The sequence below is a fragment of the Tachyglossus aculeatus genome, chromosome 7 (genome assembly GCF_015852505.1).
Source record: "Tachyglossus aculeatus isolate mTacAcu1 chromosome 7, mTacAcu1.pri, whole genome shotgun sequence".
Classification (NCBI taxonomy): Eukaryota; Metazoa; Chordata; class Mammalia; order Monotremata; family Tachyglossidae; genus Tachyglossus; species Tachyglossus aculeatus.
The window spans coordinates 47445686-47459635 of NC_052072.1; the positions used below are offsets into that span (position 1 = coordinate 47445686).

The 13950-nt window shown below is 44.6% G+C and overlaps 1 protein-coding gene across 1 annotated transcript in view; it reads right to left on the reverse strand.

Moving 5' to 3' along the window:
- The window catches only part of ITGB2 (integrin subunit beta 2), a 123846-nt gene that overhangs the window by 18989 nt on the left and 90907 nt on the right, over nucleotides 1-13950 (reverse strand). Inside the window, exons 7-9 of the mRNA XM_038749350.1 lie at nucleotides 13413-13568; nucleotides 9394-9489; nucleotides 1313-1402 (exon numbers count right to left, since the gene is read on the reverse strand). Coding sequence (XP_038605278.1) covers nucleotides 1313-1402; nucleotides 9394-9489; nucleotides 13413-13568 — 342 coding nt within the window. The remainder of the gene's footprint in view (nucleotides 1-1312; nucleotides 1403-9393; nucleotides 9490-13412; nucleotides 13569-13950) is intronic.

A 13950-nucleotide genomic window follows, 5' to 3' on the forward strand; every position in this document is an offset into this window, starting at 1 on the left:
GCTTACTGTGTGCAGAGCACTGTACTAAGCGCTTGGGAAGTACAAGTTGGCAACATATAGAGACAGTCCCTACCCAACAGTGGGCTCACAGTCTAAAAGGGGGAGACAGAACAAAACCAAACATACTAACAAAATAAAATAAATAAACAGATCCACTTCACCTTCCCATCCCTCTGTCAATCTTCCATATTTGGTGCTAACCAAGACTCCGGCAGCCAAGATCTATTTTATCATTTTAATCACCATTCGAGAAGCAGCGTGGCTCAGTGGAAAGAGCCCGGGCTTGGGAGTCAGAGGTTGTGGGTTCTAATCCCGCCTCCGCGACTTATCAGCTGTGTGGCTTTGGGCAAGTCACGTGACTTCTCTGTGCCTCAGTTCCCTCATCTGTCAAATGGGGATGAAGACTGTGAGCCCCACGTGGGACAACCTGATTACCTTGTATCTACCCCAGCGCTTAGAACAGTGCTCTCCCCCTCATCCCCCTCTCCATCCCCCCCATCTTGCCTCCTTCCCTTCCCCGCAGCACCTGTATATATGTATATATGTTTGTACATATTTATTACTCTATTTATTTATTTTACTTGTACATATCTATTCTATTTATTTTATTTTGTTAGTGTGTTTGGTTTTGTTCTCTGTCTCCCCCTTTTAGACTGTGAGCCCACTGTTGGGTAGGGACTGTCTCTATATGTTGCCAGCTTGTACTTCCCAAGCGCTTAGTACAGTGCTCTGCACACAGTAAGCGCTCAATAAATACGATTGATTGCTAGGCACATAGTAAGCGCTTAACAAATGCCATTATTATTATTATTATTGTTAGTGCTGATAAGCAGGATCCTTCTAGATTATAAACTCATTGCGGGCAGGGAACGTGCCTGTTATATTTTTATATCGTACTCTCCTAAGCATTGAATACAGTGCTCTGCACACAGTGAGCGCTGAATAAATACAAGCGACCGACTGACTCAGAGTCTAAAAATAATGGGGATGGAAGGGCAGATCGGCAACAGATGCACGAGGAAAGAAATAAGACTTCTGCCGACCTTTACCTCTCGATATCCTCACAGAACCTTGAGTTCAAGAGGGCAGTTTGCAGGGGAGCTAAGTAGTTTTTATTTCCAGTTCCCGTGCCTGTCTGGGTACTTGTAATTTGATTTTAGGATAAAATAGAATAGCTTCTTTCCAGGACTTTCAGCATTCATGTCGGCGATATGTAAAACCTTTCGGGTTTATCTTCAGTTTCCTCCCCACCTCACGTGGTAGCTTCAGTAAGATGTAGACGGCACAGTCAGAATTTGGATATAAAACTTACATTGTAAGCATCTTTAATGAGTTGGACCACATTGCTGGAATCCTCTGACAGTTCCCCGACAGCAGATTTTGGAATGATTTCTGTGAGCTTCTGCCAGTGGAGAAAAGGGAATAATGGTATTGTTAAAAAACCATCTAAGCACAGCTTGCCCCCCTTTTTTTGGCCTTTCCCGTGGCCATATTAATAATAATAATATTTACAGTATTCGTTAAGCACTTACTATGTGCCAGGCACTGTACTAAGCACTGGGGTGGATATACATAAATCAGGTTGGACACAGTCCCTGTCCCACGTGGGGCTCGCCGTCTCAATCCCACTTTACAGATGAGGTAACTGTGGCACAGAGAAGGAAAGCGGCTTGCCCAAGGTCACACAGCAGACAAGTGGCGGAGCTGGAATTAAAACCCTGGTCCTTCTGGACTCCTAGGCCTATGGTCTAACCACTACCACAGGGAAGTGTCATGAGAAGACTCCTTCTTACCTAGTGTGGTAGAGAGGAGGAGAGAATTTGCCAACCCACTTTCAAACCAGATTTGAACTCAGTTTACCCCATATCATCAATCATATTTATTGAGCGCTTACTATGTGCAGAGCACTGTACTAAGCGCTTGGGAAGTACAAATTGGCAACATCTAGAGACAGTCCCTACCCAACAGTGGGCTCACAGTCTAAAAGGGGGAGACAGAGAACAAGACCAAACATACTAACAAAATAAAATAAATAGGATAGATATGTACAAGTAAAATAAATAAATAGAGTAATAAATATGTACAAACATATATACAGGTGCTGTGGGGAAGGGAAGGAGGTAAGATGGGGGGGATGGAGAGGGGGATGAGGGGGAGAGGAAGGAAGGGGCTCAGTCTGGGAAGGCCTCCTGGAGGAGGTGAGCTCTCAGCAGGGCCTTGAAGGGAGGAAGAGATATGTATTTAATTCTATTGAAATTCAGGTGATTTAGAGTTGTTCCCACGAGACCCGTGAAGTACAGAACTGAGACTCGCTCTATAATTAGATTGGCCTCTCACAAGCGCTTAGTACAGTGCTTTCATTCATTCACTCATTCAAGCATATTTATCAAGCGCTTACTGTGTGCAGAACACTGTACTAAGCGCTTGGGAAGTACAAGTTGGCAACATATAGATACGGCCCCTACCCAGCAGTGGGCTCACAGTCTAGAAGAATAATAATTTTGGTATTTGTTAGGTGCTTACTATGTGCAAAACACTGTTCTAAGCGCTGGGGAGGATACCAAGTGATCAGGTTGTCCCATGTGGGGCTCACAATCTTAATCCCCATTTTACAGATGAGATAACTGAGGCACAGAGAACTTAAGTGACTTGCCCAAAGTCACACAGCTGACAAGCGACAGAGCCGGGACTTGAACCCATGACTTCTGACTCCCGTGCTCTTTCCACTGAGCCACGCGGCTTTGCACACAGTAGGCGCTCAGTAAATACGATTGATTGAATGAATGAATGAATAATTCTAATAAGTAGTTGGGGAATACAAGGGTAGAATTCAATTGTGGGATTCCTGGGGACAGAAAACAATGGGTGGGGTGGACTGTTAGCTCTTTGTAGGCGGGGAATATGTCTACCAAGTCTGTTATATTATAGTACTGGTTTAAAGTTTTTACATCATCATATATTGTACTCTCCCGAGTGCTTAGTACAGTGTTCTGCACACAATAAGTACTCAAAAAGCACAACTGACTGATTATCCAGTGAAAGCAGTCTAGATGACCTATTCTGTTGGAAGAACTCTTACCTAAAGTCTAAATTTCTTAGAATAAAAGCAATCGAGGGCCAGCATTCAGAGAGCTTGTGTCAAAAGCATCATCTTTTTTTAAAAATGGTATTTGTTAAGCGCTTATGGTGTGTCAAATACTATTCTGAACCCTAAGTTAATTAGTTTGGATACAGTCTCTGTCCTGCATGGGGCTCACAGTCTAATAATAATAATAATAATAATAATAACGGCATTTGTTAAGCACTTACTATGTGCCAGGCACTGTTCTAAGCCCTGGGGTAGATACAATCAATCAATCAATCATATTTATTGAGCGCTTACTGTGTGCAGAGCACTGTACTAAGTGCTTGGGAAGTACAAGTTGGCAACATATAGAGACGGTCCCTACCCAACAGTGGGCTCACAGTCTAAAAGGGGGAGACAGAGAACAAAACCAAACATACTAACAAAATAAAATAAATAGAATAGATATGTACAAGTAAAATAAGAAAATAAATAAATAGAGTAATAAATATGTACAAACATATACATATATACAGGTGCTGTGGGGAAGGGAAGGAGGTAAGATGGGGGGATGGAGAGGGGGATGAGGGGGCGGTACAAGATACAAGCGCTTAGCACAGTGCCCTGCACACAGTAAGTGCTCAATAAATCCCTTCCCCACAGCACCTGTATATATGTATATATGTTTGTACATATTTATTACTCTATTTATTTATTTATTTATTCTACTCGTACATATCTATTCTATTTATTTTATTTTGTTAGTATGTTTGGTTTTGTTCTCTGTCTCCCCCTTTTAGACTGTGAGCCCACTGTTGGGTAGGGACTGTCTCTATATGTTGCCAATTTGTACTTCCCAAGCGCTTAGTACAGTGCTCTGCACATAGTAAGCGCTCAATAAATACGATTGATGATGATGATGAATAAATACGATTGAATGAATGAATGAATGAATGAATGAATGATTGAATACAGGGTAATCGGGTTGTCCCATGTGCGGCTCACAGTCTTAATCCCCATTTTACAGAAGAGGTAACTGAGGCCCAGAGAAGTTCAGTGACTTGCCCAAAGTCACACAGCTGATCAGGGGCGGAGTTAGGATTAGAACCCACGACCTTTGACTCCCAAGCCCGTGCTGTTTCCACTAAGCCACACTGCTTCTCAATAGGAGACTCCTTAACTAGATTTCATTGCCTGGGAAATCTAGTCTGGAAGCTTTTTGTGGGCAAGGATTGGGTTTACCAAGCCTTGGATTTTCCCCAAGTACTTCGTACAGTGCTCTGCCCCCAGGAAGTGCTCAATAATAATAATAATGGCATTTATTAAGCGCTTACTATGTGCAAAGCACTGTTCTAAGCGCTGGTGGGTTACAAGGTAATCAGGATGTCCCACGGGGGGCTCACAGTCTTCATCCCCATTTTACAGATGATAAATATCATCGGTGGAAATTTCCTTTGATTGATAGGTTAGACTCCCGGCTCCGCCACATGTCTGTTGTGTGACCTTGGGCAAGTCACTTAAATTCTCTGAGCCTCAGTTACCCCATCTGTAAAATGGGGATGACAACTGCGAGCCCCATGTGGGACAACCTGATCACCTTGTATCCCCCCAGCGCTTAGAACAGTGCTTTGCACATAGTAAGCGCTTAACAAATACCATTATTATTATTATTACACAGGCCTCTCTGGGCCTCAGCTTCTATCTTTTTCACATGAATAAATCAAATACCAGCCTCCCATGGAGACTTTGGGAGGATCGAGTTGCTTATTGAAGAGCTTGGCACCCCCTGATTTAAGGTTTTTATATCATCACCAATGGTATTTATTGAACATTTACTATGTGCAGAACCCAGTACTAAGCGCTTGGGAGAGTAGACTACAGCAGAGTCGGCAAACATATTCCCTTCCCACAGTGAGCTTACCATCTAGAGGGGGAGGCAGACATTACTATAAATAATTTAAAATGTAATTACTGCAAGTAAATAATTTATAATATAATTTAAAGCTACGTATGAAAGTGCTGTGGGGTTGAGGGTGGAATGAATAGCAAATAAGGTTACAAATTCAAGTGACAGATGACTTAAAAAGGAGAGGGAGCCGGGGAAAAGTGGGTTTAACTGGGGCTCGCCTTACATAAGTAAAGCAGACGAGGTTAGAGAAGTAGCGTGGCTCAGTGGAAAGAGCCAGGGCTGAGGAGTCGGAGGTCATGGGTTCAAATCCCGACTCTGCCACTTGTCAGCTGTGTGACTTTGGGTAAGTCACTTCACTTCTCGGGGTCTCAGTTCCCTCATCTGTAAAATGGGGATTAAGACTGTGAGCCCCACGGTGGGCCAACCTGATCACCTTGTATCCCCCCAGTGCTTGGAACAGTGCTCCGCACATAGTAAGTGCCTAACAAATGCCATTATCATTATTAGTATTGTAGTCTTAAAATTGCTTTCCTCGAAAGCTCCATATACACTCACTCCCTTGGTGACCTCATTCGCTCCCACGGCTTCAACTATCACCTCTACGCTGATGACACCCAGATCTACATCTCTGCCCCTGCTCTCTCCCCCTCCCTCCAGGCTCGCATCTCCTCCTGCCTTCAGGACATCTCCATCTGGATGTCCGCCCGCCACGTAAAGCTCAACATGTCGAAGACTGAGCTCCTTGTCTTCCCTCCCAAACCTTGTCCTCTCCCTGACTTTCTCATCTCTGTTGACGGCACTACCATCCTTCCCGTCTCACAAGCCCGCAACCTTGGTGTCATCCTCGACTCCGCTCTCTCATTCACCCCTCACATCCAAGCCGTCACCAAAACCTGCCGGTCTCAGCTCTGCAACATTGCCAAGATCCGCCCTTTCCTCTCCATCCAAACCGCTACCCTGCTCATTCAAGCTCTCATCCTATCCCGTCTGGACTACTGCACTAGCCTTCTCTCTGATCTCCCATCCTCGTGTCTCTCTCCACTTCAATCCATACTTCATGCTGCTGCCCGGATTATCTTTGTCCAGAAACGCATGGACATATTACTCCCCTCCTCAAAAACCTCCAATGGCTACCGATCAATCTGCGCATCAAGCAGAAACTCCTCACCCTGGGCTTCAAGGCTCTCCATCACCTCACCCCCTCCTACCTCACCTCCCTTCTCTCCTTCTACTGCCCAGCCCGCACCCTCCGCTCCTCCACCACTAATCTCCTCACTGTACCTCGCTCTCGCCTGTCCCGCCATCGACCCCCGGCCCACGTCATCCCCCGGGCCTGGAATGCCCTCCCTCTGCCCATCCGCCAAGCTAGCTCTCTTCCTCCCTTCAAGGCCCTGCTGAGAGCTCACCTCCTCCAGGAGGCCTTCCCAGACTGAGCCCCTTCTTTCCTCTCCCCCTCGTCCCCCTCTCCATCCCCCCGTCTTACCTCCTTCCCTTCCCCACAGCACCTGTATATATGTATATATGGTTGTACATATTTATTACTCTATTTATTTATTTATTTTACTTGTACATTTCTATCCTACTTATTTTATTTTGTTGGTATGTTTGGTTCTGTTCTCTGTCTCCCCCTTTTAGACTGTGAGCCCACTGTTGGGTAGGGACTGTCTCTATGTGATGCCAATTTGTACTTCCCAAGCGCTTAGTACAGTGCTCTGCACATAGTAAGCGCTCAATAAATACGATTGATTGATTGATTGATTGATATGGGAAATATACTAAATGCAAAGAAGGATTTTCACCAAGGTGAGGTTTGTAAAGGAGTACTGAACAATTACCTTATATAATTACTATAATTTATAATTCCACATGAATGAAAAGTGGAAATATTCCTGTTTTAGTGGTTGTTAGATGACCTAAACCTGTATTCACAAATAAGGAGATTTTCGTCATAGTCAAGCTCCAACTTCCTTTAATAATAATAATAATAATAATAATAATGGCATTTATTAAGTGCTTACTATGTGAAAAGCACTGTTCTAAGCACTGGGGAGGGTACAAGGTGATCAGGTTGTCCCACGGGGGGCTCACAGTCTTAATCCCCATTTTACAGACGAGGGAACTGAGGCCCAGAGAAGTGAAGTGACTTGCCCAAAGTCACACAGCTGATAAGAGGCGTTGCCGGGATTTGAACCCATGACCTCTGACTCCAAAGCCCGGGCTCTTTCCACTGAGCCACGCTGCGAGTCACCTGCAGTTCTATGGAGGTGGTGTAGTGGAAAGAGCACAGACTTGGGAGGCTGAGGACACGGGTTCTAATCCCGACTCTGCCACTTGTCTGCTGTGTGACCTTGGGCAAGTCACTTCACTTCTCTGGGCCTCAGTTACCTCATCTGTAAAATGGGGTTTAAAAGTGTGAGCCCCACGTGGGACAACCTGATAACCCTGTATCTACCCCAGCGTTTAGAACATAGCAAGTGCTTAACAAATACCGTTTTATTATTATTATTATTACTTCTATTATTTTAAACTCTACTGATTCTGTACAGTGCCTGGAATAATGTGGAATACATATACTTGTTTTTAAATGCAATTTTCACGTTTCCCGTCATAGCATCGCCGCTAGACTGTAGAGGGCACTGTGAGAATGCAATGAAAAGTCTGAACAGTACAGAAAAAATGGAAATCATTAGTCTACATTGCCCAATTTTAATTCTTTTAAGGAAGATGATGGTAATGGTGGTGATATGCCATCCACTAACTTAGTAAAACCTCCTAAAACCTTCAAACTTTGCTCTCTTTTAGCTACTTGTAACCTCCCCAGTGCTTCGAACAGTGCTCTGCACATAGTAAGCACTTAATAAATGCCATTATTATTATTATTATTACCAAAGAAATGTTTTTTATTATTATCGTTTCATCTTCTAGACTGTGAGCCCACTGTTGGGTAGGGACCGTCTCTATATGTTGCCAACTTGTACTTCCCAAATGCTTAGTACAGTGCTCTGCACACAGTAAGCGCTCAATAAATACGACTGAATGAATGAATGAATTTACTATGAACAGGGTCTGACCAGCGCTTAGAGCAGTGCTGTGCACATAGTAAGCGCTTAACAAATGCCATTATTATTATTATTATTATTATTATCTAATTGTGGAGGAGGAGGTTGTCCGGGGAAGGGTATTAACCCTTACAAGAAGTGTGGCTCAGTGGAAAGATCCCGGGCTTTGGAGTCAGTGGTCACGGGTTCAAATCCCGGCTCCGCCAACTGCCAGCTGTGAGACTTTGGGCAAGTCACTTAACTTCTCTGTGCCTCAGTTACGCCATCTGTAAAATGGGGATTGATTGTGAGCCCCCCGTGGGACAACCTGATCACCTTGTAGCCTCCCCAGCGCTTAGAACAATCAATCAATCAATCACATTTATTGAGCACTTACTGTGTGCAGAGCACTGTACTAAGCGCTTGGGAAGCACAAGTTGGCAACATATAGAGACAGTCCCTACCCAATAGTGGGCTCAGTGTCTAGAAGTGCTTTGCACATAGTAAGCACTTAACAAATGCCATTATTATTATTATTATTACAAGAGTCAATTTAACACATTTTTGTACCTCTTTTAGCACTCTCAGTAGGACCTCAGTAACCAGAAAGACTCAATACACATCAAGGCAACAGGTTATTAATTTCTCAATATTAGAATTGGTTCTGCCATTTATTAGACAGAACCTAGTTTATTACAGTTATTAGGACTCCGCATTCTCTAAAGAAAATCCAATCCCCGTGAGCATCAACTGTTCTCAGGAAAAGTACTCAAAATAATAGCAAAGGGAAACGGAAAAGCCATGCCAGGTAATTTGCTTTTTCAAGTTGGGGTTGATGCCCATGTCAGAGGCCGGGAATAAAACGTCCACGGGAAAAATTGAATTTAAGTTCTTCCAGATGATACAGAAGCAGCGTGGCTCAGTGGAAAGAGCCCGGGCTTTGGAGTCAGAGGTCATGGGTTCAAATCCCGGCTCCACCACGTCAGCTGTGTGACTTTGGGCAAGTCACTTCTCTTCTCTGGGCCTCAGTTAGTCAACTGGAAAATGGGGATTAAGACTGTGAGCCCCCCGTGGGACAACCTGATCACCTTGCAACCTCCCCAGCGCTTAGAACAGTGCTTTGCACATAGTAAGCGCTTAACAAATACCATCATTATTATTAAACTGTGACTAATAATTAGACTATCATTAGAAATCTTTTAGACTGTGAGCCCACTGTTGGGTAGGGACTGTCTCTATATGTTGCCAACTTGTACTTCCCAAGCGCTTAGTCCAGTGCTCTGCACACAGTAAGCGCTCAATAAATACGATTGATTGATTATTATAAATCAATAAGCCTTAATAGATACAATTGAATGAATAAGCGTTCAAACTCTACTTACTTCATATATTTTAACCATTTTTTTGGTAACAGCAAAAATAGGTTGGATATTATTTTCCGCCAGCTTCAGTGCCAGTTGACCAACCGATGGGTAGTCCTGTACGAACGGAAAGAGCAATAATCAATCAGCCTTCGGTTTTAGGCTCAGCCTCGGCCCGTTCCCGGAGAACACAATTAAACCCCAAACCCCAGATGCGGTTATGAGGCAGATACCTTCAGAAATTTCACCAGGGTGAGCTAGCAGTTCCTGCGATATTGCCCCAGGGTAAAGAGGGAGAAGTAAGGAAGAGCAGAAACCCAACCAGAGCCTCGGGTCGGTTGCAATCAGTCTGTTTGCACTGAGGCTTCCCTAGAGATGAACTAAAATAGACCGTGCAATGAACTCCTCACACAAGGGGTGTCTACATGGAAGTCACTCCAACTTCTCCTTTCAAGTTCTGCTTTCACCCGAATCGATTGCTTTGCTCTGAATAAGAAAACGCTGGAAAAACTCTGCAGCGACCTGTCTGGAAACCAGATAAAAGCACCACTGTCCACACAAAAAGTCTTGGAGCAGAGCCAGCCGAAGGGGGATATGGAGTCTGGTAGTGATGATGATGATGATGATACTTGTTAAGCACTTACTATATGCCTTGCACTGGTTTTAGAGCTGTAGTAGATGCAAGTTATTCAGGTTGGACACAGTCCCTGCCCCACATGGGGCTCACAGTCTAAGTAGGAAGGAGTAAGATTTTGTCCCTATTGTACAGATAGGGTAGTCAATCAATCAATCGTATTTATTGAGCGCTTACTGTGTGCAGAGCACTGTACCAAGCGCTTGGGAAGTACAAGTTGGCAACAAGGTCGCCCAGCAGCATGGCCTAGTGGATAGGGCTCGGGCTTGGGAGTCAAAAGGACCTGGGTTCTAATCCCGGCTCCGCCACTTGTCTGCCGTGTGACCTTGGGGAAGTCACTTCACTTCTCTGGGCCTCAGTTACCTCATCTGGAAAATACGGATTGAGATTGTGAGCCTCACGTGGGACGGGGACTGTATTCAACCCAATGACCTTGTATCTACCCCAGTGCTTAATACAGTGCCTGGCGCATAGTAAGCACTTTACAAACAACACAATTATTATTAGTATCATTATTACAGCTGACGTGGCAGAGCAGGGATTAATAATAGTAATAATAATAATAATGATGGCATTTGTTAAGCGCTTACTATGTGCGAAGCACCCAGGTCCTCTCACTGCCAGGCCTATGCTCTTTCTATTAGGCCACGCTGCTTCTCTGGAGCTTAACATAGTAACAAATACCACTGTTATTATCATTATTACAGTAATTGCCTCCCTGTGGCTTGGAATGATGACGTGGACATTTGAAAGAAGAGTCCGACTTGTGGACTAGGAAGTAGGAAGGAGAATTAATGCTAAGAGGAGGAGCGCTATGGCCTAGTAGAAAGAGCACGGGCCTGGGTTCTAATCCTGCCTCTGACACTTTTTTATGGTATTTGTTAAGCGCTATGTGCCAGGCGCTGTGCTAAACTCCGGGGTAGATACAGATTGTACTTGGTCTATATCTCACATGGGGCTCACAGTCGTAATCCCTATTTAACTGATGATGGGCCTTCATATCCTGTCCTCAGCAACGGTATTTATAGAGTGCTTACTATATGCAGAGCACTGTACGATGGAGTTTTCCTTCCCTCCGCTCGCCTCCTCGCTCCCAGGCTTTGCCCCCCGACCCCTCACCAGACTCCTAAGTGCTTAGAGCAGTGCTTTGCACATAGGAACCACCTTACCTCCTTCCCCTCCCCACAGCACCTGTATATATGTACATATGTTTGTACGTATTTATTACTCTATTCTACTTGCCCATATTTATTCTATTTATTTTATTTTGTTAATATGTTTTGTTTTGTTGTCTGTCTCCCCCTTCTAGACTGTGAGCCTGCTGTTGGGTAGGGACCGTCTCTAGATGTTGCCTAGTTGTCCTTCCCAAGCGCTTAATACAGTGCTCTGCACACAGTAAGCGCTTAATAAATACGATTGAATGAATGAAAGACCCAGAGAAGTTAAGTGACTTTCCCAAGGTCACACAGCAGACAGGTGACAGAGTCAGGATTAGAACCCAGGTCCTTTGACTCCCAGGGCTGTGATCTATCCACCAGGCCATGCTGCTTCCCTTTTCCTGCTGTGTGTCCTTGGGCAAGTCACTGAACTTCTCTGTGCCTCAATTTCTTCATTTGAAAAATGGGGATTCAATACTTGTTTTCCCACCTACTTAGACAGGGAGCCCCATATGGACTGAGCCTTCTCCTTCCTCTCCCCCTCCTCCCCCTCCGCCTTACCTCCTTCCCCTCCCCACAGCACCTATATATATATATATATATATATATGTTTGTACGGATTTATTACGCTATGTAAGCATTGTATTTGTACATATTTATTCTATTTATTTTATTTTGTTAGTATGTTCGGTTTTGTTCTCTGTCTCCCCCTTCTAGACTGTGAGCCCACTGTTGGGTAGGGACCGTCTCTAGATGTTGCCAACTTGGACTTCCCAAGCGCTTAGTACAGTGCTCTGCACACAATAAGCAGCTGGCTTACTTGGAGAAGCAGTGTGGCTCAGTGGAAAGAGCCCGGACTTTGGAGTCAGAGGTCACGGGTTCAAATCCCGGCTCCGCCAACTGTTGGCTGTGTGACTTTGGGCAAGTCACTTCACTTCTCTGGGCCTCAGTTCCCTCAGCTGTAAAATGGGGATTAAAACTGTGAGCCCCCCGTGGGACAACCTGATCACCTTATAACCTCCCCATCGCTTAGAACAGTGCTTTGCACATAGTAAGCGCTTAACAAATGCCATTATTATTATTATTTATTAGTAAGCACTCAATAAATATGATTGAATGAATGAATGAATGAATGAATGAATGAATGACAGGGACTATGGCCAACCTGAGTACCTTGTATCTACTCCAGCACTTAGAACAGTGCTTGACACATAGTAAGCGCTTAACAAATACCATAAAAAAAGAAAAGATGAGCCACTGCAGAGTCCCAAAATAATGAAAGTGGGTCCCTCGGCAGCTAATTTGCTTCAGTACTAGGTAGTCAGTCATCTGGGGATAGGGAACAACTGGACTCAAAGTCAAAATCAACTGGCAGTCTCCATTCATTCAATCGTATTTATTGAGCACTTACTGTGTGCAGAGCACTGTACTAAGCACTTGGGAAGTACAAGTTGGCAACATATAGTTGGAGAAGCAGCATGGCTCAGTGGAAAGAGCACGGGCTTTGGAGCCAGACGTCAATCAATCAATTAATCGTATTTATTGAGCGCTTACTGTGCTTGGGAAGTACAAGTCGGCAACATATCATCATCATCATCAATCGTATTTATTGAGCGCTTACTGTGTGCAGAGCACTGTACTAAGCGCTTGGGAAGTACAAGTCGGCAACATATAGAGACAGTCCCTACCCAACAGTGGGCTCACAGTCTAAAAGGTCATGGGTTCGAACCCCGGCTCCACCACGTGTCTGCTGTGTGACCTTGGGCAAGTCACTTAACTTCTCGGAGCCTCAGTTACCTCATCTGTAAAATGGGGATGAGAACTGTGAGCCCCACGCGGGACAACCTGATCACCTTGTATCCCCCCAGCGCTTAGAACAGCGCTTTGCACATAGTAAGCGCTTAACAAATGCCATCATTATTATTATTATTATATAAAGACCATCCCTACCCAACAACAGGCTCACAGTCTAAAAGGGGGAGAATCTACAGTCAAGAAGGGGGACTCTCAACCGTGACTCACCAAGCTCCTTTCCTCTTGGTAGCTAAATCATGAACGGCACTTCTTAGAAAGAGGCTCTTTGGTTTAGAAAAAGATAGTAGTTCCCCTACATTTTCCTCCTAGGGAGGTTTCTGTTGAGTACCCGAAATATGCTGCAAGGGGGAAATCTAAACTTTCTTTCATGGGCCCCAAAGAGAACAGAATAAGAGGTAACCGCTGCCGAGAATCTTGCCGGCTGGGATACTTACAAATTCATTGCTGCTTTTGTAGAAATTGTTCTCCAGATGGCACTGACCGTCATTGGGGGTCAGGATGGCTCCAAGTTTCCCGTCCCCAGCAAAATGGAAACCATCGTCTGTGGTGTACACCAGCAAACGAGTGACGTTGCGCCAGCCGATTTCATTCTGAAAAGACATAAATCCGCCAGTTAAAAATGAAATTGTGAAATTGTGAAAGTGAAATTTTACCACTACCCCCCACCCCGCAACCCAGAGGACATTTACTAAGCAGGCAGAGACTTGAGGGGTAACCATCTAGTGAACAACCATCTCCTGGTCATTCCGGGAGCTAGAGAATCAATCAATCAATCGTATTTATTGAGCACTTACTGTGTGCAGAGCACTGGACTAAGCACTTGGGAAGTACAAGTTGGCAACATATAGAGACGGTCTCTACCCAACAGTGGGCTCACAGTCTAGAAAGTGGGCTCACAGTCTAGAAAAGCAGCACGGCGACGTGGATAGAGTGTGGATTGGGAGTCGGAAGGTCAAGGGTTCTAATCCTGGA